The sequence below is a fragment of the Nannobrachium achirus genome (genome assembly GCF_963921795.1).
Source record: "Nannobrachium achirus genome assembly, chromosome: 17".
NCBI classification, from domain to species: domain Eukaryota; kingdom Metazoa; phylum Chordata; class Actinopteri; order Myctophiformes; family Myctophidae; genus Nannobrachium; species Nannobrachium achirus.
In genome coordinates, this window is record NC_137824.1 from 61,775,915 (window position 1) to 61,799,257 (window position 23,343).

The 23,343-nt window shown below is 43.4% G+C and overlaps 2 protein-coding genes across 2 annotated transcripts in view; both read left to right on the top strand.

Annotated features, from left to right (window-relative positions):
* Positions 1-3,467, top strand: part of tmco6 (transmembrane and coiled-coil domains 6) — a 53,503-nt gene extending 50,036 nt beyond the window's left edge. The window contains exons 12-13 of the mRNA XM_080746861.1: positions 304-424; positions 2,796-3,467. Of these exons, the coding sequence (XP_080602987.1) occupies positions 304-424; positions 2,796-2,809 (135 nt within the window). The 3' untranslated portion in view covers positions 2,810-3,467. The remainder of the gene's footprint in view (positions 1-303; positions 425-2,795) is intronic.
* A 14,303-nt stretch (positions 3,468-17,770) lies between these two features.
* Positions 17,771-23,343, top strand: part of LOC308302589 (carnosine synthase 1-like) — a gene marked incomplete at both ends in the record, with an annotated part of 29,706 nt that continues 24,133 nt past the window's right edge. Inside the window, 2 exons of the mRNA XM_080746845.1 lie at positions 17,771-17,778; positions 20,089-20,258. Coding sequence (XP_080602971.1) covers positions 17,771-17,778; positions 20,089-20,258 — 178 coding nt within the window. The remainder of the gene's footprint in view (positions 17,779-20,088; positions 20,259-23,343) is intronic.

The following is a 23,343-nucleotide window of genomic DNA, read 5'->3' on the forward strand; positions in this document are numbered from 1 at the left end:
CCATTCTCCAGGTGTTTAGTTTAATGAACATGTGTCCATTCTCCAGGTGTTTAGTCTAATGAACATGTGACCATTCTCCAGGTGTGTTTAGTTTAATGATCATGTGTCCATTCTCCAGGTGTGTTTAGTTTAATGATCATGTGACCATTCTCCAGATGTGTTTAGTTTAATGAACATGTGACCATTCTCCAGGTGTGTTTAGTTTAATGATCATGTGACCATTCTCCAGATGTGTTTAGTTTAATGGTCATGTGACCATTCTCCAGGTGTGTTTAGTTTAATGAACATGTGACCATTCTCCAGGTGTGTTCAGAGTTTGTGATTGGAGGAGGCGTTCCACTGCTGGAATCCATTCAGTTCAACACAGAGGAGGAGCTGAGGAGCAGAGCTACGTTCCTATTGGACAAGCATCTGACACCTTACTGTAAATATACACTAAATAATATATAATCACTGTAGATATATCCTACTGTACTGTAAATATACACGAATGTATCCTACTGTACTGTAAATATACACTAATATATACTACTGTACTGTAAATATACACTAATATATACTACTGTACTGTAAATATACACTAATATATGCTACTGTAACTATATCCTAATATATGCTACTGTAAATATACACTAATATATACTACTGTACTGTAAATATACACTAATATATGCTACTGTAACTATATCCTAATATATGCTACTGTAAATATACACTAATATATACTACTGTAAATATATCCTACTGTACTGTAAATATACACTAATATATATTAGGGGTGCAGGAAAAAATCAATTTGAATTTGAATTGTGTTTCTAACATGGTAAGATTCAGAATCGATTCTCATTTTCAAAAAATCTATTTTTTCGGCGAGCGGCGAGTGTTTTTCATTCAGCTAAATCCGTCTCACTTGCATTTCAAAACGTATCTTTGACTGTCTGGTGCCTGGTGGTGATACAGGACTATAAGTTAACTGACACAAGGCTATTTAAGCAATATTACACTCGAGGGTGTGGGATAACTGAATTATTTGCACAACACTGATGCGGTCAGGAACGAGCCGTAGGCGAGTTCCGCCGAGCATCACTATACAACCACCAACAAACAAAACACATCAAAGTAGCCTATAGGCTATTCACACTGTGGGGCAATTCACAATTTAAACAATCGCTAATCTGATTCCTTGGAAGAGTTTGACTGACATTAAATAGTCCCTGTTGTTGATTAAAAAGCGCTGTGCTGTGAGCGCAGCCAGTCACTGAGGCAGCAATCACCACAGCTGAGCTGTCAGTTCCAATAGGCTATGCTCCGCCGTACGACCGTATCGCGCGTCGCGCCGCGTTGTTACTTGTAGATCGGCTATTTCCGCTGCACGATACCATTGTATGACAACAACAAGTCCCGGAAACATTTCACAGCCCAAGTAGTTGTCCTGGCTGTATTGAGTTCAAACCTTTACTTCTCTAACTTGTCGAGCTCTTCCTTTGACAAAGCACAATGTCTGGTTGGTTTCGCGTTCTCCTTATCATCTTCATCTAAAGTAAGTCCAACAAATATATCGAAATTAACAGTGAAATCCATTTCCAACGGGATAGTAGTGTAACAAGTTGTTCTCCGGTCTGAGTAGCTAGTTTGCACTGCAAGCTGCTACTGTGTTTTCCCCTACAGAGGGCGCAGCTGTGCCATATATGGGATAATCAGGCAATAGAGTCGCAGTGGCGGAGTGATACATTCTTCATGTGATTAGGCCCAGGTCTAGCAGTGCATCTGTGCTCGTTATATGCACGGTTGGAGAGCCTGCGTTTTCCATTGAGAGCCGGACTACCTGTTGTATAATTATTATTATTATACAACAGGTAGTCCGGCTCTCAATGGAAAACAGGCTCTCCACCCGTGCATATAACGAGCACTACTGCACGGTCTCTCATCAAGTAAAGAAATCAGCTGCGTTGGTCACGAAAGACAGCAAGCGCTCCTCTCTCCCCACACTATGCTAGGCGGCTAGGCTAGCGGTTTTCATGTGATGTTCAGGGACATAGTAGCTAAATGTGGCATTAAAAAATTACAAATTCCTATCGAATATCTTAATTACAATGAAATAAAGTTGATGTGTTTTTTTTTTTTTAAGGGCAACAGTTGTATAATCGCAATATTACACTCGAGGGTCTGCATTAACACGGTTATCTGGCACTCCAGCCCTGCCTACGGAACTCGCCTGTCGGCTGGTTCCTGCGGTAAGGCTGTCGTGCAGGATAACAGTGTTAATGCACACCCTCTCGTGTAATATTGCTTAATTATAAACATAGCCTTGTGTGGATGATTTAGAATAGATACATTTGACTTGAGTGGAATCTTGATCAAGGGAATTCTCTGTCTGCTCTCCTCTCACGGGGCTGGGTGCAGTGTGATGTCACACATAATCCCCTTTATGCCCATATATGGAGATAAGGAGATCCCTGTGATGCCAGAATTACAAATCCATTTTATGCCCATACATGGAGATCCCTATCTGATCCAGCCACACAGATATGGGCCATGTCTTGGCCATCTGGCCAGTGATGTATATCGATGACATCATTAGGGATCTCCATATATGGGCATACATGGATTTGTTCCCCTGGCATCACAGGGATCTCTCTAACAGGGCATCATCTGGGATACAATCGCTTTTATGCCCATATATGGAGATCATATGTGGACATTAGGGATGAGCCCTGATCTCTCTCTCTCTCTCTCTCTCTCTCTCTCTCTCTCTCTCTCTCTCTCTCTCTCTCTCTCTCTCTCTCTGCTGACAGGTAGCCAGTCCTGAATGGATCTATAGATCTACAAGCACCTGGATGGATCTACAAGACTATGCACATGATGTATGATCTACAAGCACCTGGATGGATGGATGGATGGATGGATGGATCTACACACACATGAACTACAGAGAGATCTACTGTAAACATGTCTGAATGTACAGTAAGATGAGATATGAATCTACATGTCTGGTTCACTGGTCCAGGGACCCCCAAGGGTTCCAAAAGGACCCTTACAGCTCTGTAACTCTGAGAGTGTACAAATCAAAAGTTAACGAGCTGTAATAGAGTTCTCAAATTCTGCCCAAACCCGACTGACATTTACTAGGGCCTAAAATGTATGCTAATTAGTCGGGCCGGGTAGGGCCTCGGGCTCAGTTAGGGCCCAGTAGGGCCCAGTTAGGGCCGGGCCTTAATTTTCAGGCCCGTTGAGAACTCTAACCTGTAAGGGTCCATTTGGTTCCATTTGTACTCTGAGTTACCTGAACATTGAGGATTTTACTGTATAAATTATAAAAAGATTATAAGGTATCATAGATAGATAGATAGAGAGATAGATAGATAGATAGATAGATAGATAGATAGATAGATAGATAGATATGATGAGGATTTCTTTTTAACATACCATAGAAATCAGTTGAAATGTGATGGTTGAGTTTGTATGAAGCTGTGTCGTTAGCTAGCATGTTTTAATTGTCTGTACAGATAAAAAGAATCACTGGTTGTTTTTATACTTGAGACATTTATTGCGTCATCCATGAATTCTTTGAACTAACTTGTGTGATGTCAGAGTGATGGTGACCCACTTAAAATAAAAGGAATATGACAATATGTATATTTATATCAAATGTTAGTTATTCTCATCGACCCAAAGAGAATACATTAAAGGAAAAGTTCACCTGAAACATGACTTATTCTCTATTAAACAGGATGACCAACGTGTAGCGACCAGCATGGTCTTCAGGCCGCTAAGCCTGGGTGATCCCTGTTTTTAAATCCTTCCATGAAGGAAGAACACTGGCCCATATGTCTATTTAGAAAGAGCTATTGCAATATAATAAAACAAAAATAAATGTGAATAAAATACCTGCAATTACAATCAATGTAGTGTGTGATTTATATGGTCAAAGCAGCAGGGTAAAGATAAAGGTGAACATGAATATATTTTGTCTACTTTCAATGTGGACAAATAATCTCTGATTTTTGTCTTGTTTTTTACAATACTCTTTTTGCTATTTAGTTTGCTCCAAAAAGAAGAAACCTCTTCATCATTGGGTCTAATCATTCCATGACAAATCTTTTATTCAATGAGCTTTAATGTGTCTGTTTTCTGTGTTTCCCCTTAATGTTTAGACTCATGCAGTGTGTTACAAAATCAAGTGTGTTACAAAATCATTCCGTCACTTTTAGCTTGCGGCCCTTGGACTTTTGTTATTTTGCTGAGCCATCTTAAGTTGAGTAGCCCTGCACTATTAGTTAGTTATAGTAACTATTAGTTAGTTAGTAGCCTCGGAAACCCAGACTTTTCTTTAGTTAGTTAGTAACTAGTGTCTTCTGCTAAACACATCCAGCAGTGCCTGGGGTTAAACAGACAGACAGACATACAGACAGACAGACCGGCAGGCAGACTCACAGGACTGAAAACATAATCCCTGGCCTTCACTCCAGCCTATCGGGTGGGATAACGATGTAGTTCCTTATTAATGCCTCCCCCTGGCCAGCCGGGGCGCCTGATGGAGGGGAAAGGAACTGGAATAACGTGTTCCTTCCACGAAACAACTTGGACTCCTCATGCATAGAAGGAAGCATGAGGTCAGTCCGTTGTCTCCCCAGGCGCGGCAGAGGGAGAGCAGAGCCCAGGATTACATCTAGGCAATTGGCACTGGGTGAAAATGGGTTGCAAAATCGTGGGATAAAAAATGTATAAAAAAAACAAAACAATGTAGTTCCTTATTAGGGCATAAAGTAGGAGAACGGGTAAACAGTGAATGTGGGAACGCCAGGCTGTGTGAATGACAGCCTTCACACTCTGTTAACCACGTTAGTGACAACACCAACACACTGCTGACAACATGCTGAACACTCTGTTAACCACGTTAGTGACAACACCAACACTACAACACCACACTCTGTTAACCACGTTAGTGACAACACCAACACTACAACACCACACTCTGTTAACCACGTTAGTGACAACACCAACACACTCTGTTAACCACGTTAGTGACAACACCAACACACTCTGTTAACCACGTTAGTGACAACACCAACACACTCTGTTAACCATGTTAGTGACAACACCAACACACTCTGTTAACCACGTTAGTGACAACACCAACACACTCTGTTAACCACGTTAGTGACAACACCAACACACTCTGTTAACCATGTTAGTGACAACACCAACACACTCTGTTAACCACGTTAGTGACAACACCAACACACTCTGTTAACCATGTTAGTGACAACACCAACACACTCTGTTAACCACGTTAGTGACAACACCAACACACTCTGTTAACCATGTTAGTGACAACACCAACACACTCTGTTAACCACGTTAGTGACAACACCAACACACTCTGTTAACCATGTTAGTGACAACACCAACACACTCTGTTAACCATGTTAGTGACAACACCAACACACTCTGTTAACCACGTTAGTGACAACACCAACACACTCTGTTAACCATGTTAGTGACAACACCAACACACTCTGTTAACCACGTTAGTGACAACACCAACACACTCTGTTAACCACGTTAGTGACAACACCAACACACTCTGTTAACCATGTTAGTGACAACACCAACACACTCTGTTAACCACGTTAGTGACAACACCAACACACTCTGTTAACCATGTTAGTGACAACACCAACACACTCTGTTAACCACGTTAGTGACAACACCAACACACTCTGTTAACCATGTTAGTGACAACACCAACACACTCTGTTAACCACGTTAGTGACAACACCAACACACTCTGTTAACCATGTTAGTGACAACACCAACACACTCTGTTAACCACGTTAGTGACAACACCAACACACTCTGTTAACCATGTTAGTGACAACACCAACACACTCTGTTAACCATGTTAGTGACAACACCAACACACTCTGTTAACCACGTTAGTGACAACACCAACACACTCTGTTAACCATGTTAGTGACAACACCAACACACTCTGTTAACCACGTTAGTGACAACACCAACACACTCTGTTAACCATGTTAGTGACAACACCAACACACTGCTGACAACATGCTGAACATTATGCTAAGAATGTCATGTATTTCTGTTGTGTTGTGTTGTGTTGTGTAGTGTTGTGTTGTGTTGTGTTGTGTTGCTCTACAGGATGCACTAAACCCATTAAAACACAGAAAGCATCCGTGTGAATTTAGATTTTAGCACTGGCTATTCAAAAGTAGCAGATCTACAAGCTCACAATGCAGTCAGTGCCTCACTTAGTCAGATTCTAACGCGTGAGAACTACTGATGAGTATAGTCAGTTGTGCTGTGGTGCATACATGTGTGCGTGCGTGTACGTCCCCTCCTAGCAAAACAGGAGTGTAACGCCTGTATAGGAAATATATTTATTAACATGGAGCCATAAAGATAAACTCAATTTATATTCACACTGAACACATGGCATGAAAAATGTAGATTTAACTGTAATCTCTGGGAATTCTATTTCTGCTCCTGCCCCTCAAACATCCTCTGCACCTCCCTGAGTTTTCGGCATGGCATGGCTTGGCGTGGCTTGGCTTTTTGAAGATTTTTTTTTTTTTTTGAAAAAAATAATATTTTTGAAAAAACTTTTTTTTTTTTTTCAAAAACGTCCGTTTATGACGTCACAAACGGCAGCAAATCTGGACAGCCTGTTTTGAGAACCCGTGGGATGCTTTTAACCTCCGCCTTCCCAAAACCAGAGAAAGACACAATGGTCTGAAATGGGACTTTGTGAGGATAGAAGGTGCTAGTGGGACCCCAAAAAAAGGTTTTAAAATAGGAAAAGTGAAATTTCATGGTGTATCACCTTTAAGTTAGCGATACATACGGGTGATGACCTGGAAGTAGATCACTTACTCTGATGTAATATAAAGATAAGAGACAGACATGGAGCGCCCGTTAGTGACCTCTGACCTTAGATGAAGCATCAATGTAGTTACAGTTACTGGTAACTCTATCCATAACTTTATCAGTGTAGTTACATCAATGTAGTTACAGTTACTGGTAACTCTATCCATAACTTTATCAGTGTAGTTACATCAATGTAGTTACAGTTACTGGTAACTCTATCCATAACTTTATCAGTGTAGTTACATCAATGTAGTTACAGTTACTGGTAACTCTATCCATAACTTTATCAGTGTAGTTACATCAATGTAGTTACAGTTACTGGTAACTCTATCCATAACTTTATCAGTGTAGTTACATCAATGTAGTTACAGTTACTGGTAACTCTATCCATAACTTTATCAGTGTAGTTACATCAATGTAGTTACAGTTACTGGTAACTCTATCCATAACTTTATCAGTGTAGTTACATCAATATAGTTACAGTTACTGGTAACTCTATCCATAACTTTATCAGTGTAGTTACATCAATATAGTTACAGTTACTGGTAACTCTATCCATAACTTTATCAGTGTAGTTACATCAATATAGTTACAGTTACTGGTAACTCTATCCATAACTTTATCAGTGTAGTTACATCAATATAGTTACAGTTACTGGTAACTCTATCCATAACTTTATCAGTGTAGTTACATCAATATAGTTACAGTTACTGGTAACTCTATCCATAACTTTATCAGTGTAGTTACATCAATATAGTTACAGTTACTGGTAACTCTATCCATAACGTTATCAGTGTAGTTACATCAATATAGTTACAGTTACTGGTAACTCTATCCACAACTTTACAACATCCCATCATGCATTGCTGACGAATGCACCAAGAAGAATGTCTGTTCCTGTCCCTGAGTCTGTAGCATGAGCTGCCTGCAGTACCAGCACTGACCACTGGTAGGCCTGTACACACACACACACACACGCACACACACACACACACACACACACACACACACACACACACACACACACACACACACACACACACACACACACACACACAGTGTACTGTACACACAGACACGTGAAGATCATTTAACTGTAAATATTTCTGTCACTTCTGTCCTCCCTGACCCCTCCCCTTTCTGTCTGTCTGGCTGTGTGTGTGTGTGTGTGTGTGTGTGTGTGTGTGTGTGTGTGTGTGTGTGTGTGTGTGTGTGTGTGTGTGTGTGTGTGTGTGTGTGTGTGTGTGTGTGTGTGTGTGTGTGCGTGAGAGAGAGAGAGAGAGTGCGTCTCTCTCTCTCTCTCTCTCTCTCTCTCTCTCTCTCTCTCTCTCTCTCTCTCTCTCTCACTCTCTCATTTCCAGTGTGAGTCCAGTTCATAGCAGTCATTATGGTGAGTTCTCTGTCTCCATAATAATAATAATAACAGTAATGTGGTACAGTTTTAACAGTTTTAACTCCATTGTTTGATCTGTGGAACTATAGATTTATATGTTTGCATTTACTACTAACTGACACAACTTCTCTTTTGATAAGCTTTCATTCATTTGCATGCAGGCTGTCCACTACATTTAGTAACCTCATAGTCAGTATATGTATGACTTTTGTAATAATTTAATCAATACTTTTAGCTGGGTGGATAAAACTCTGTAAAGTCTGAGAGAGGACTTCATGGCAAGACTTTACTTAAAGGTTGAGTCTAATGCATTATAATTATAAACTTAGATCACTATTTCTATGCATTTGATGTATTGATGTTTTACCTTGCTATTGTAAATCTCTGGATTAAGAGTGTCTGCTAAATGTCTAAACTGTACATTGTATGGATTTATAATGCATTGAAAACCTGGTTATAAATATTTATAATCACAAATAACCGATAATAAATGTTATTAGGTGTTATTAGTACTAGTCATAATGCATTATACGCTTAATCAGTTATGAAGTGTCTTTGTTATGAGTTGTTATGCATAATTATAAACATTCATGAGTGTTATGAAGCCTTATAAGTGCTAATTATAATGAATGTGATTATAAACATTTATAACCTTATAAACACATCCGTGTTATTTTAGATTTGAGTGTTTGGGTATTCATACGATAGCAGATCTACAAGCTCTCAGCGCCTCACTTAGGGTGCAGCGCGAGAAATACTGGTTTAGAAGGCATTCGTAGAATCTGCCTGTGGTCTTGAAGATCTAGAGCAAAACAACATTTGTCGATTTGTGACATGTGGTTCTATTGGCCAGGGAAATAGTTTACTTTACTTAACACGTTACTGCTTCGAATGGTCCAATAGCAAAAAGGCTTACAATGCAGAATACATTGGAATCTGTCTTGATCACAAGTTTACATTTTAATGCCACATTCTTCGTCTGTTGTTCTTTTTATTTGTATTTATTGTGTACTTCTCTTCTGGGGGTCCCTCACTGCTACAGCACATTTTCAGATGGGGGTCCCTGGTCAGTTTACAGTTTAGGCATTTAGCAGATGCTTTTACAATAAGCATCACTACAATAAGCAAGATAATATGTCAGTACATCAACACCACTATAACAAATGCATAGGAATATCAATCTAGAAAACACAATAACATAGGTAGACCATGCATCTAATCAGTAAAAAAACGTTTCTAAAGACCTAAAAAATGCTATCTTCATGTTTGGTCTTGAGTACGGTCAGTACATGTTATTGTGGGGGTCCCTGGCATGATGATAAAGTATCATTGTGGGGGTCCCTGGCCTGATAAAGTGTCATTGTGGGGGTCCCTGGCATGATGATAAAGTATCATTGTGGGGGTCCCTGGCATCATGATAAAGTATCATTGTGGGGGTCCCTGGCATGTTAAAGTGTAGAACTACAGTAGCTGGTTCAGAAGGTGTTTGTAGAAGCAGGTTTTAATGGGTTAATAATTTACAGTCTTCAGATCAGATTATTTTATTATCTTACTTTTATTTTGTAGTCGTCAATTTACCCAGAGTAGCGAGGGTTAACACCCTACACACACAACACACACACACACACACACACACACACACACACACACACACACACACACACACACACACACACACACACACACACACACACACACAACACACACACACACACGCACACACAACACACACGCACACGCACACGCACGCACGCACGCACGCATGCACACACACACACGCGCGCGCGTGCGTGCGTGCGTGCGTGCGTGCGTGCGTGCGTGCGTGCGTGCGTGCGTGTGTGTGTGTGTTGTGTGTGTGTGTGTGTGTTGTGTGTGTAATGATTGAAAGCAGAAATGTGTTTGTTGAAGCTTTGACAGGAGTTCAGACAAGTTGCTGATTGATTGATTGATTGACTGATTGATTGATTGATTGATTGATTGATTGATTGATTACTTTATTAGTCATAAATGTAAACAGCATGGAGACATTTAGACTAAAAGGATAAGGCTTTGTCCTGGTTTCCATTGTGGTCGTATGGATTCAATTCATCAGCATAGCATAGACCAGGGGTTCCCAAACTGTTTTGTCTCAGGTCACCCCATAAATATTGTTTTAATCCGAGGCACTATAATGGTATTATAATTTTCACTCCCAGCACCTTATATTTATAGCATATCGTCGTTGTCGGGTGAAAACCTTGTATGTCCAAAACCGTTCGTTTTGTATTTATCATCTATAAAATGTACTAAACTAGTGAAAACAGCAAATCTACAAGCACACATCGCCTCGCGATACGAGGCGTTGTGTGCTTGTAGATCAGCTGTTTTCACTAGTTTTGTGTGACAGTCTTGTATGATGAAGCAGGGCTTTGCTTTACCAAAAGACGTACACATTTGAAACTTGGAGATACGAGTTTTCTGCCCGACAGTGACGATATTTTAGTGATTATGTTGCGAGGAAAACGTTGAGATAACGGCCATTTTGGTTAGAACTGACTGACTTCAAGTTTAAAATGATACAAAATATGTATGGGGCGGCATAGCTCAGGGGTAGAGAAACCGTTATTAGAGCATGAAGGGTTCCCAGTTCGAATCTGGAAAGGGTCCTTGAGCAAGACTCTGAACCCCTAATTGCTCACGGTGAGTATAGGTTGGTGCCTTGCATGGTTTCCTCCGCCACCGGTGTATGAATGTGTGTGTGAATGGGTGAATGTAATGCACAATCTATGTAAAGCGCCTTGGATAAAAGCGCTATATAAATTTACCATTTACCATTTATCATCATACAAAAGTGTCCAAATAAATTCCAAATATTATCAAATGATCTCGCGGCACCCCTGGACTGCCGTCACGGCACCCCAGGGTGCCCCGTCACCCACTTTGAAAACCCCTGGCTGGCATAGACTATTAACCCAATAATTCACCAACAAATACAGAGAATGATATTCTCTGTACAGAGGAGAGAATGGAAGAACAGCAGCAGGGCTCCTATCAATGTGAATTTACATTTCCTCCTCTTGTGGAACTTTCTGTTTGTTCTGTATTTGAGTATCAGACGATGACCGCTCCCTCTACTGCAGGGGTTTTCAAAGTGGGTGACGGGGCACCCTGGGGTGCCGTGACGGCAGTCCAGGGGTGCTGCGAGATCATTTGATAATATTTGGAATTTATTTGGGGAAAAAATATTTAGTACAATACATGCCTGTCTAAGTATTAACAATCCTCTCCTAAATGTCTAACAGAGTAATGGACAGTTGGACAGCCACAACATACACCAGGGGTTCTTAAACCTTTAGTCTCAGGTCACCCCATGAATATTGTTTTAATCCGAGGCACCCCTACATTATAATTTTCACTCCCAGCACCTTATATTTATAGAATATCGTCGTTGTCGGGTGGAAACCGTGTATGTCCAAAACCGTTAGTTTTGTATTTATCATCTATAAAATGTACTAAACTAGTGAAAACAGCAGATCTACAAGCACACAAGTGTGCTTGTAGATCTGCTGTTTTGTGCGACAGTCTTGTGCGACGGCCTTGTATGATGAAGCAGGGCTTTGCTTTACCAAAAGACGTACACATTTGAAACTTGGAGATACAAGGTTTCTGACCGACAGTGACGATATTTTAGTGTTTATGTTGTGAGGAAAACGTTGAGATAACAGCCATTTTGGTTAGAACTGACTGAAAATAACTTTGTACTTCAAGTTTAAAATGATACTAAATATTTTTTCCCCAAATAAGTAACTTGAATGCAGCATCTTATGTTGAAAGAATTGCCCTCTCTGTGTAGAAATCCATGCCGTTACGCCACATCTCCAGTATTCACTTAATAATGCTTAGTTCAGTGTGGAATATCAACCTCCAAGCTCCTGCGCTGTGATGCGTTGCAGCTTGGAGGTCTGCTATTTTCAATATTTTCACCAAAAGGCCCTTTTATAAATGTCAGCCCCTGCCCCTCTAACATTCTCTGCACGCCAGCATCAGTCTTATTTTAGATTTTAGCATTGCTAAAATCTGCTATTGGCCATAGCAGATCTACAAGCTGTGCAAACTTCTGATTTAGAAGGCTAAACCCTCCACACTCTCCTATCTAACATCAGGGTCTAGAGCTCTACAATGTTGTTAGCTCTAAATCAGTTGTCTTTAACAGGGGGTCCTCAGAGTTACTAAAAGGGACGACGCCAAATATTTGTGTGATATACAATCTTAACATGAACCACTTGAACCCTAGCATCCCTATATTCTAGTGTATTCTGTAGAGAACTTTAGCAGAAAACAACAGATCTGCAAGCTCACAAAAGCTTACAGAAAAAAGAGCAGACCAAGTACAGAAGGCCAAAGGTCATTTTTACTAAAGTATTGATGGTTTTAAGTGGATAAATGACATGCATCCAACATGTTCATAGATCAGATCAATATTAAATGATAATCTACAGTATGAACATGTTTTAATCAGAGGTTGTGGGTTCGAATTCCCCACGGTGCAACCCCTCCCATATCATTTTGGGGGTCCTCTCTCTCTCTTTCTCTCTCTCAGGCCTAGAAAATGTTGAACCCTGCATGAAATGTTTTCATGACGGGGAGCATTTATATCACAGTTATTTGATATGGAAAGCTGTTTGTAGCTGTCACTGTCTGTGTGTGTGTGTGTGTGTGTGTGTGTGTGTGTGTGTGTGTGTGTGTGTGTGTGTGTGTGTGTGTGTGTGTGTGTGTGTGTGTGTGTGTGTGTGTGTGTGTGTGTGTGTGTGTGCGTGCGTGCGTGCGTGCGTGCGTGCGTGCGTGCGTGCGTGCGTGCGTGCGTGCGTGCGTGCGTGCGTGCGTGCGTGCGTGCGTGCGTGCGTGCGTTGCGTGCGTGCGTGCGTGCGTGTGAACAGACCTGAATAGCCGGGGTCATGGGGGTCAGGGTGAATCTTTCCAGATCTATTAATAGGTTTTGTTTCTTAACTCTACTTTTACAATCCAGATTGGATTTATTTTTAGCCTGAATACATCTAGTTGCGACCGTAGGTCGCATTTACTACCAAAAGCTCCACCGGCTGTCCGTGCGTCAGTCAGTCACACGTCACACTTTTGCCCTGCTCATATCTCCACAACCGTTGCCCCCATCCATGCCAAATTTTGCACACACACTCCTTACCTGCCAAACTACAACCTCCAAGGACCCTCAGAGCTCCAGGGACCCCCAGGTCCCTGGGGGACCCCCAGGTGTAAAAAATGACCAAATGTGCAAAAATGACCAAATGACCACCCCAACAGGGCTGCTCACGGGGAATTCCTGGGGACCACCCACTCCTGGTGCTCCAGAACGGATGCAAAAGTGGTGACGCCCCCAGTGGAGGACCCCCTCCACTGCAGCTCACCTAAAATGCCGTAACTCGGGCTAGGAGCGTCCGGGAGAGCCGGGGCCGGTACCTATTCGTCCGCCAAGGCAACGCGGAGACCCCACCCCTCATTTCTCACATGGCCCTCTTCTAGCGCCACCTTCAGGCCGATTTTTAAAACACATTTTTGGCCACTGCTCCTACAGTTTTGGCTCTCAAATCACGCAAATTGCTACACAGTATGTCTACACTCATCCCATCAACATGAATCTGTCCCATATAACGCCACCTTCAGGCCGATTTTTAAAAACACATTTTTGGACACTGCTCCTACAGATTTTGCCCTAAAATCACGAAAATCACTACACAGTATGTCTACACTCATGTCATCAACATGGATCAGGAAGATTTTGGAAAAACTAATTTTTGCCCGATTTGTGGAGATAAGTGACCTACGGTCGCTTATCTCCCGATTAGGGAGTCTTACTGGTATTAACAGCCCTACAGCTTTAACTGCATGTGTTTTAATGATTATTATTATGAAGTGACTTGTGAACTATTGCTTGTGTCTTTAAGACTGAACTGATAGGCTTAGTTTAGTTGTGACTTGGGGTTGAGGAAGATGTTATTGCGACAGTCAGGTCGCAGTTATTATCAAAACCTCCACCAGCTGTCTGTCAGTCTGTCTGTCACACGTCACATTTTTGCCCTGCTCATATCTCCGCAAACGTTGCCCCGATCCATGCCAGATTTTGCACACACATACTCCTTGCCTGCCAAACCACAACCTCCACCCATCAATTCTCACATGACCCTCTACTACTACAGATTTTGCCCTAAAATCACACTGCGACCTGACGGTCGCTTATCTCCCGATTAGGGAGTCTTACTGGTTGATTATATGTGACTTTATCTACAGTACATTACGTTGATCGTTTTATGATCTTCATCTCTGTACGATGATACATAATGATCATTGATAGCTTGTAAGAGTCGTAGGGCTCTATTGTGATTGTGTTTTAAGTAGCAGCTCTTAGACCTTAACGTAAAGGCCTGTCCATACTGTCAGGTTCAACTACAAAATGACGTCACTCACATCTTCTGAAAAGCATTATCCAGAATTAGAGTTCAGAAAGCTGCTTGTTGGAAGGTCAGAACTCTCAGATGAAAGGTTTGGTGGTGGGATTAAGTTAAGGCATAAGAGCTGCTACTGAAGACAAACAGAATACAGCCTCAGTGTCTCCACCAGGTCTGATAGCTGTTGTTTTGGTATTAAAGCTTATCTGGTTATGGTTCAGCTGCTCCTCCAAGCAGAGACAGTAGAACTGTGATCTCTGACTTGGCAGACTATCACTGACCTGAGTATTACTGTACTTCTCCTCTTAAAGGAGTAGTTCACCCCCAAAATGATTTCTTTTCTATTGATTACTCATGCCATGGAGACTAGAGTTCAATAATATTTTTGGGTTTTTGTCACATTCCTAAGACAAAAATTTGATTCGAGTAAATTTTCCCCCTTTGTTTCCGGATGGTGACCCGTTTCGAAACGGGTCACCATCCGGAATCAATGGGGGAAAATGTGACAAAAACCAAAAAAAATTATTGAACTCTACTCTCCATGGCATGAGTAATCAATAGAAAAAAAGTCATGTTGGGGGTGAACTACTCCTTTAATATCATGTACAGTACATAATGCATAACCATCACCACCTACAATATTGTCTCCTAATCGTCTCATCGATTATAGATTGATCAGAATGTGATTTGATTTGTTCTGAGGTTTACCATTGCCAATTTTCATCTTTAATGTTTGCCTATATTTAGGTATATTTCTAGTATTGATGTGGTTACATAACTGTGCGTGCGTGCATGCGTGTGTGCGTGTGTGCGTTCAGAGTGGCTAGTTGTGTGTAGAATGTGTAGTGTTAGTGTTAGTGTGTAAGTTGTGTGTAGTCGTGTTTCCAAAATAAAGGCTCAGCTTTCAGTGTGCTGTGTCACACACACACACACACACACATTTAATCATTTATTTATGTTCACATTTTACAAGAAAACATCTTGAACACAAATACTGGTAGATGCACTCGTCAAGTTCAGAATCTCGTATGATACTGTATGACTAATCATAGTCTATGGATACAAGAAGCACCGTCTCCTCCATATGTGGCGGCTGCCTATTATCACAGATATTGAACAGAATTTTGCCAATGCTTTGGCTTTTGGCTTGGGAATTCCTGCCGTCTGCAAACCCCTTATGACTAGTCTGTGGACATGGCCAAGGCTTCCAAATATAAACACAAGTAGTTTACAGTTGTACCCAAGTTGTTCAATCTCATTTTTGAGAAGTTGGTATTTTAGAACCTTAGCAAGGAATGCCTCTTCCAGACTATAGTCAAACGTACAACCTACTTCTGAGATGGTGACTTCTCTGCTCTCTTCATCAACAACAAAAACATCTGGTGTATTGGCTGTCACATTTGAGAAAGTGTCAACTTGGTTATTGCACAGCATGAACATGTTAGGTGAAACCCTTGTGTGGGTATAAACTTTAACAGAGGACGGTGAGATGTATGAAAGCATGTTCTTAACCAGTAGGTCAACAATTCTATCATGCCTGGAAATATACATTCCCTTGTATACATGGCAGACATTCAGAATATGTGACAGTGATTCTATGGTTGGAATGTTGTCGTGGTGCAGGCAATGAGGAGGAAATGTGTTAGGGTACCACAGAGAGAGATTGAGTCTGGTTGGAAGAACCTGTAGTCTAGCTTTAACTGCAAATGTAAGAATATCCTCATCAACTGCATAGTTATTGAATATTGTGTGAGAAACTGTATGATCTGCAGTGGGAATACATGCTAGCTTTCCCTGTAATTTTAGACCAGTCCAGTGTTGTTGCTGCCTCTGTTGTTCTAACCCTACCAGGTACCTGCGTGTGTTAGTTGGTGATACATGATGTCCAGTATCATTAACAGTTACCCTTACTGAGACAGTACAGTCAGATATAATATCCTCAGACACTATTACGGTGTCTGAGTCAGACTTCACCCAGTCCAGGGAAACTCCAGCTCGCACACAGAGGTCATTTAGGTCGGGCCAGTCTGACGAGACCCCAAACCCAGCAGAGTGTGAGTCCATCTTGTTGTTTGGCTTCCTTCTGAAGCCTAAGAAGCTTGGCTCACCCTCTCCTGCCAGGGGAACTTTACGCCGTTTCATGTCAAGGAATAATGAAGACCGGGCAAGTTCCCTGACAGTCCGGTCATCACTGTTCAGCATGTTGGTCAGGTGGGACAGTCTGGTGGCATTATAAATCCACTCCACGTGTGGAACACCCAGACCTCCCTCCTGCTTGGACTGGAAAATAATGTCTCTAGTGGAGTGTGTGTTCAGTCCAAACCACTTCCTCACCATGGAAACCACTTTGTTGTTCAGTTCCCGCAGTGTTTTGCTCATGAGGTGTACGTTGGAGAAGAGGTGTTGAATTCTTGACAGGGCCACCTGTCTGATGGCCTCCAACTTCATGAGCAGTGGAAGGGGTGAAACATCAATCAGTTCCAGCCTGGTGGTGAATTCTGTGACCATATAGTCAACCTGCTCCTTCCACTCGCCAGCTACATTGAATTTGTGCCCAAGGTAGTTGTACGTCTCATGTAGGTCGTACACACGGATCGGTTCCGAGTTGATGGAGAACTCTGGATTTCTATCCGTTTTAGATTTATACCAGCGATTCCCACCACTCCTTCTCTGGTACAGAACTGCACATTTAGATTGTTTAATCTCCAGACCGGACCAGTCCAGGAATGTGTCAGTTCTAGAGAGCATGTCCTTGATAACGCTCTCCTCCCGAGAAGCCAGCTGCACATCATCTGCGTAGCCTTGAATAGGATTGGGGGAAATAACATTAGGTGGAGCACAGTCACATAACCACCTAATCCACTGGTTGATGGCGAGGACAAAATTGATGGCGCTCCACGGGCAGCCAGTTTTAATGCCCACCTGGAGGGGGACGGGATCTGTGAGTTCTTTTCCACAGATAACCTGAATGAAGGAAGAGCTGTAGACATCCTTAATAATGTCAATGAACACCCGAGGTAGCTGGATTTCCTCAAGGGCGTGAATCATGACATTGTGGGTCAGGGTCCCAAAAGCGTCCCTGAAGTCCAGGAAGACAGAATAGAATTTGCAAGATTCGTGTTTGAAATCATCGATCCCAGTTTTCAGGCAAAATACGTGTTCATTCATGCCCTGTCTGTTAATGTATGCCTTCTGTTTAGATGACAGGATGTTATTGTCCACTAGCCAGGGCAACACACGAGACAGGATACACTTCATGAACACTTTGTAGATGGTCGGAAGGAGAGAGATGTCCCTCCAGGTGGATGGATCATCTGGTATATTGTCTTTTTTTGGGATTCGATGAATCATTGCTCCTTTCCAGGACTCAGGGACCCTTTTATTTTCCAGACAGACATTAAATACAGATGTTAATATTTCACATGTCTGTGGAGTCTTAAGGCTTTCATAGCTAACACCATCTATGCCACATGCCTTGTTGTTAGGTAGGCTGCATAAGACAGTGTTTACTTCAGCCTGTGTGAAGTAGGAGGTGTCTGGAAAGTCACTAGGTTGAATTGGTGGAAGGCTACTCCAAGGGGTTAATGGGAGAGGGTCACTGATTGACGTTTGGCTTTGACATTTATTTTCGTAGTAGTGCTTCACAGCTGTGACGTCACTGGGACAGGGGGGAGTGTCCGGGAATTCACTGTTGTTAAGGATTATCTGGATCGCCTTTGATCTTCTATACAGCCACAGAGAAGCAAGCTTATTCCTGCTCACCTTATTACTGCGGCGCTCCTGCGTTCTAATGCAGAGCTGGGGCTGCACTGTATCTCGGATGAAACACAGTTGCCCCTCGATCCAGACAGCAGCAGAGGATGACGTCATCGGCTCAGGGAGCGGCTGATACAGAGGAAACTTTTTCAGGATCCGCGTAACATATTTCATGAACGGGAACCCGAGCTGTTTTCCCCGGTGACTCACTGTTGTAAAAACACCATTCTTAAAGAATACTCCGTGCAGCACTTTGATCAGACGTATCCACTCTCCTGGGTCTCCGGAACACGCGAAGCACTTCTCCCGCCGTGGCCTGGTGTTGAGTCCGGCTCTGAAGGCTCTCTCGCTGTCCTGGAAAGCAGCCCAGAGCTGCGGAGACAGCGGGCGATGATACGCGGAGAAATCCGTGTCAAGAGACACACACACACACACACACACACACACACACACACACACACACACACACACACACACCGCGTGAAAGTCCAATATCTTAACCATTGCTCCAAAGGGATATCCCTATATGGAACGAGGGAGATACTAGACTTTTGAGGGTTCAAGGCTGGGGCTGCGACTCTCTCCACCACACTCACACATATTACAGACAGACAGACAGACAGACAGACACACACAGTGGTTGATTTGCTTGCAAAATCTAGATTTTTCGCTCAGTAGGTGTCGGTACTCGGTAGGTAGGTTAGCATTCATCGGCGATTCGGACTACTGGCCGCTCAAAACAACGACACAACTAAACACCACTGCACCCTGATTTACTCACTATGGATCATTTATTCACCTGGTTGTAAATAAAGTGATAAAGAAAGATGATGTCAAACACTCCTAATAATTCAACTGAATGGACAGATGCTACAATATGCATCCATGCAGCAATAGATCCTTGATATCTGTTTTATTCATGACATGAATTAATCTGATCTCTGATGTAGGAATTGAACGTCCCTTTGTTAGCCTCCTGATTGGTCAGTGACTAACCAACCAGGAGGCTCTTTCTGCCTTGTCCCGCCCTGGTTCTGCCTTTTTTATGTTGAATTTGCTAAAACATCATTTTTGGAGAAATAAAAACATTTAAAAACATGCCCAGTCACTGTACTGCACCCGAGAGGCTCCTTTTTACTGAAACCAAGTTTAAAATGAGAATTGAACACAGAATAACAATAAGAAGCAACTGAATTTCAATGGTAGTGGATGGAGAGAAAGGACTTTTGTCCCACCAAGACACAGCAACCAATGGGTGCGAAGAGGGGCAGGACAATGGGCGGGACTTGACACAGGGTAAATTGTGGTAAATACCGCTAGGTTCATAATATGAGTGAATTATTTCTACTGTTCTACACTGGAGACATCAAAGAGTAGCAGACTGACTCACTGCCTCAACAGTCTAGCATCTCCCTCTGTCCAGAGGGATGTCCCTTTGGATCAATGGTTAAGATATTGGACTTTAACACGGGAGACCTGGGTTCAAATCCTGCTGGGCGTTACATTAACACAACATCTCTCTCTCTCTCTCTCTCTCTCTCTCTCTCTCTCTCTCTCTCTCTCTCTCTCTCTCTCTCAGCTCTCTATAAGCTCTCTCGCCCCCAGCAGTGTGCTCGTGGCCCCCCCTCCTCCCCCCCATGTGTCGGGGGCCCCTCCTCCTCAGCGGGGGTTTGATCCCCGGCCGGTCCCTTTGGTCCAGCGTCTCAACGGGACCCTGCAGGAGGTGCTGAAGGAGCTCGACCTCCCCGTGACCCTGGAGGAGACCACCCCCCGCCAGGGTATGACCTCTGACCTTTTGACCCTAGCATGCGTTGGAACAAGCCGACCTTTAGCGACCTTTAAGGAATATTCCTTCTAAATAAACGCTTGGCCTTTCAGAGGCTCCTCCGTGCACGGCTCCACGTGCACGGCTGCCAGTGGCGTCAGTTCAGCAAAAGCTAGGGTATGGCAAAGATGGGAGTCCTCATGCGGGCATTTTGTCCGTTTTCCCCCCAGCTAAACTTGGCATGTTAGTAAACGTGCCACAATTAACTATAATGTATTGCACCTGTGCAGCTGACCTGCGGAACCTGGGAATATACTATTCTGTCAAGATGGGGAGAATATAATTATAATACCTTGTTAAAGTGACCATTTTGTTACATTTTGCATTTGTAGTAATTTTACTGTAATTTAACAACATAATAACCAGCACAGATAGACAAAGAGACATTCATGGATTTATATTTAAAGGTAACTTTTATTTTCCCCCCCTGGACCCAGGGTATGGCAGCTGCATACCCCTGCCATACCCAATTGACGCCCCCTGACTGCTGCAACGTGCAGCTCCACATGCACGGGCCGTGCACGGAGCACACCGTGTAAAGGTCGCTGTGTGAACTTTTTCTATTTGTGTCTTTTTAAAGTTCCATCTTAATCGTGTGTTCTTTTAGATTAGGCGTGTGTGTGTGTGTGTGTGTGTGTGTGTGTGTGTGTGTGTGTGTGTGTGTGTGTGTGTGTGTGTGTGTGGGTGTGTGTGTGTGTGTGTGTGTGTGTGTGTAAATAGAGTATGTGTGTGTGTGTGTGTGTGTGTGTGTGTGTGTGTGTAAATAGATTAGCGTCCCTAGGGATGCTGTGATATAGATGCTTGACCTTCCATACGATATACGATATGACAGCCTGACTCCGATACGATTCTGATACAAACCGTAACGATATAGCATATATTTTAAGCAGGGACGTGCTGGGCCCCTGATTCAGCCCAGGAAAAAAGAGTTGTAGAGGCCCTCATTGCGCGCTATAGAGAGAGATCTCTCTCTATAGCGCTGCTGCTACTCAAAGATTTGTGACAAAGTGACAAGCCGGTGGGCCAATTACATGAGTTATATTTTGTCATTGTCGGGTGGAAACCTTGTATGTCCAAAACTGTTTGTTTTGTGTTTATAATTTTAAAAATGATTTAAGCACACAACGCCTCGCACCACGAGGCGTTGTGTGCTTGTAGATCTGCTGTTTTCACAACTTTTGTGCGACGGCCTTGTATGATGAAGCATGGTTTTGCTTTGCGAAAAAAATTACAAATTTGAAACTTGGAAATACAAGGTTTCTGCCCGACAGTGACGATTTACTTTGTTGGCCGCCCAGTCCCCAAAATGGAACTATTTTTATTTTTTTCCTAATGGCCGGCCTGGACCGGCCGGGAATGAACCGGCCGCTCGGGAGTTGTCCCGCTTTTCCCAATGGCCAGCACGTCCCTGATTTAAAGTCTCTGTGCTGCATGATATCTGGCAGGCAGCCTTTTATATATTTACTAACTATACGTTTATGATTTTACTGTCTGGAGTGTTTAAAAAAGATAGATCAAATGAAATGATGACCCAAACAGAACATAACCTCCCCAGAATAATACGTAAAAAATAAGTTCCACAACAGTAGGTTATGAGATAAACTTACCCATTTATTAAACCAACCAATGGGTTCACTTTAACAGCAGCATTAAATTAAATACAAAATAAATAAAAGACCTTGGCTTGTATAACAAGTAACAAGACAATAGACATACTGTACAGTATGTAACACTAGTCAGGTTCCATTCCATAGCTGAATGGTTAGGGAGCCCGCCTGGGGAACCAGAGCCCCTGGTTGTCCCAGGTTCCATTCCATAGCTGAATGGTTAGGGAGCCAGCCTGGGGAACCAGAGCCCCTGGTTGTCCCAGGTTCCATTCCATAGCTGAATGGTTAGGGAGCCTCCTGGGGAACCAGAGCCCCTGGTTGTCCCAGGTTCCATTCCATAGCTGAATGGTTAGGGAGCCAGCCTGGGGAACCAGAGCCCCTGGTTGTCCCAGGTTCCATTCCATAGCTGAATGGTTAGGGAGCCTCCTGGGGAACCAGAGCCCCTGGTTGTCCCAGGTTCCATTCCATAGCTGAATGGTTAGGGAGCCCGCCTGGGGAACCAGAGCCCCTGGTTGTCCCAGGTTCCATTCCATAGCTGAATGGTTAGGGAGCCTCCTGGGGAACCAGAGCCCCTGGTTGTCCCAGGTTCCATTCCATAGCTGAATGGTTAGGGAGCCCGTCTGGGGAACCAGAGCCCCTGGTTGTCCCAGGTTCCATTCCATAGCTGAATGGTTAGGGAGCCCGCCTGGGGAACCAGAGCTCCTGGTTGTCCCAGGTTCCATTCCATAGCTGAATGGTTAGGGAGCCTCCTGGGGAACCAGAGCCCCTGGTTGTCCCAGGTTCCATTCCATAGCTGAATGGTTAGGGAGCCGCCTGGGGAACCAGAGCCCCTGGTTGTCCCAGGTTCCATTCCATAGCTGAATGGTTAGGGAGCCGCCTGGGGAACCAGAGCCCCTGGTTGTCCCTGCAGGTTCCATTCCATAGCTGAATGGTTAGGGAGCCTGCCTGGGGAACCAGAGCCCCTGGTTGTCCCAGGTTCCATTCCATAGCTGAATGGTTAGGGAGCCCGCCTGGGGAACCAGAGCCCCTGGTTGTCCCAGGTTCCATTCCATAGCTGAATGGTTAGGGAGCCCGCCTGGGGAACCAGAGCCCCTGGTTGTCCCAGGTTCCATTCCATAGCTGAATGGTTAGGGAGCCCGCCTGGGGAACCAGAGCCCCTGGTTGTCCCAGGTTCCATTCCATAGCTGAATGGTTAGGGAGCCCGCCTGGGGAACCAGAGCCCCTGGTTGTCCCAGGTTCCATTCCATAGCTGAATGGTTAGGGAGCCGCCTGGGGAACCAGAGCCCCTGGTTGTCCCAGGTTCCATTCCATAGCTGAATGGTTAGGGAGCCCGCCTGGGGAACCAGAGCCCCTGGTTGTCCCAGGTTCCATTCCATAGCTGAATGGTTAGGGAGCCGCCTGGGGAACCAGAGCCCCTGGTTGTCCCAGGTT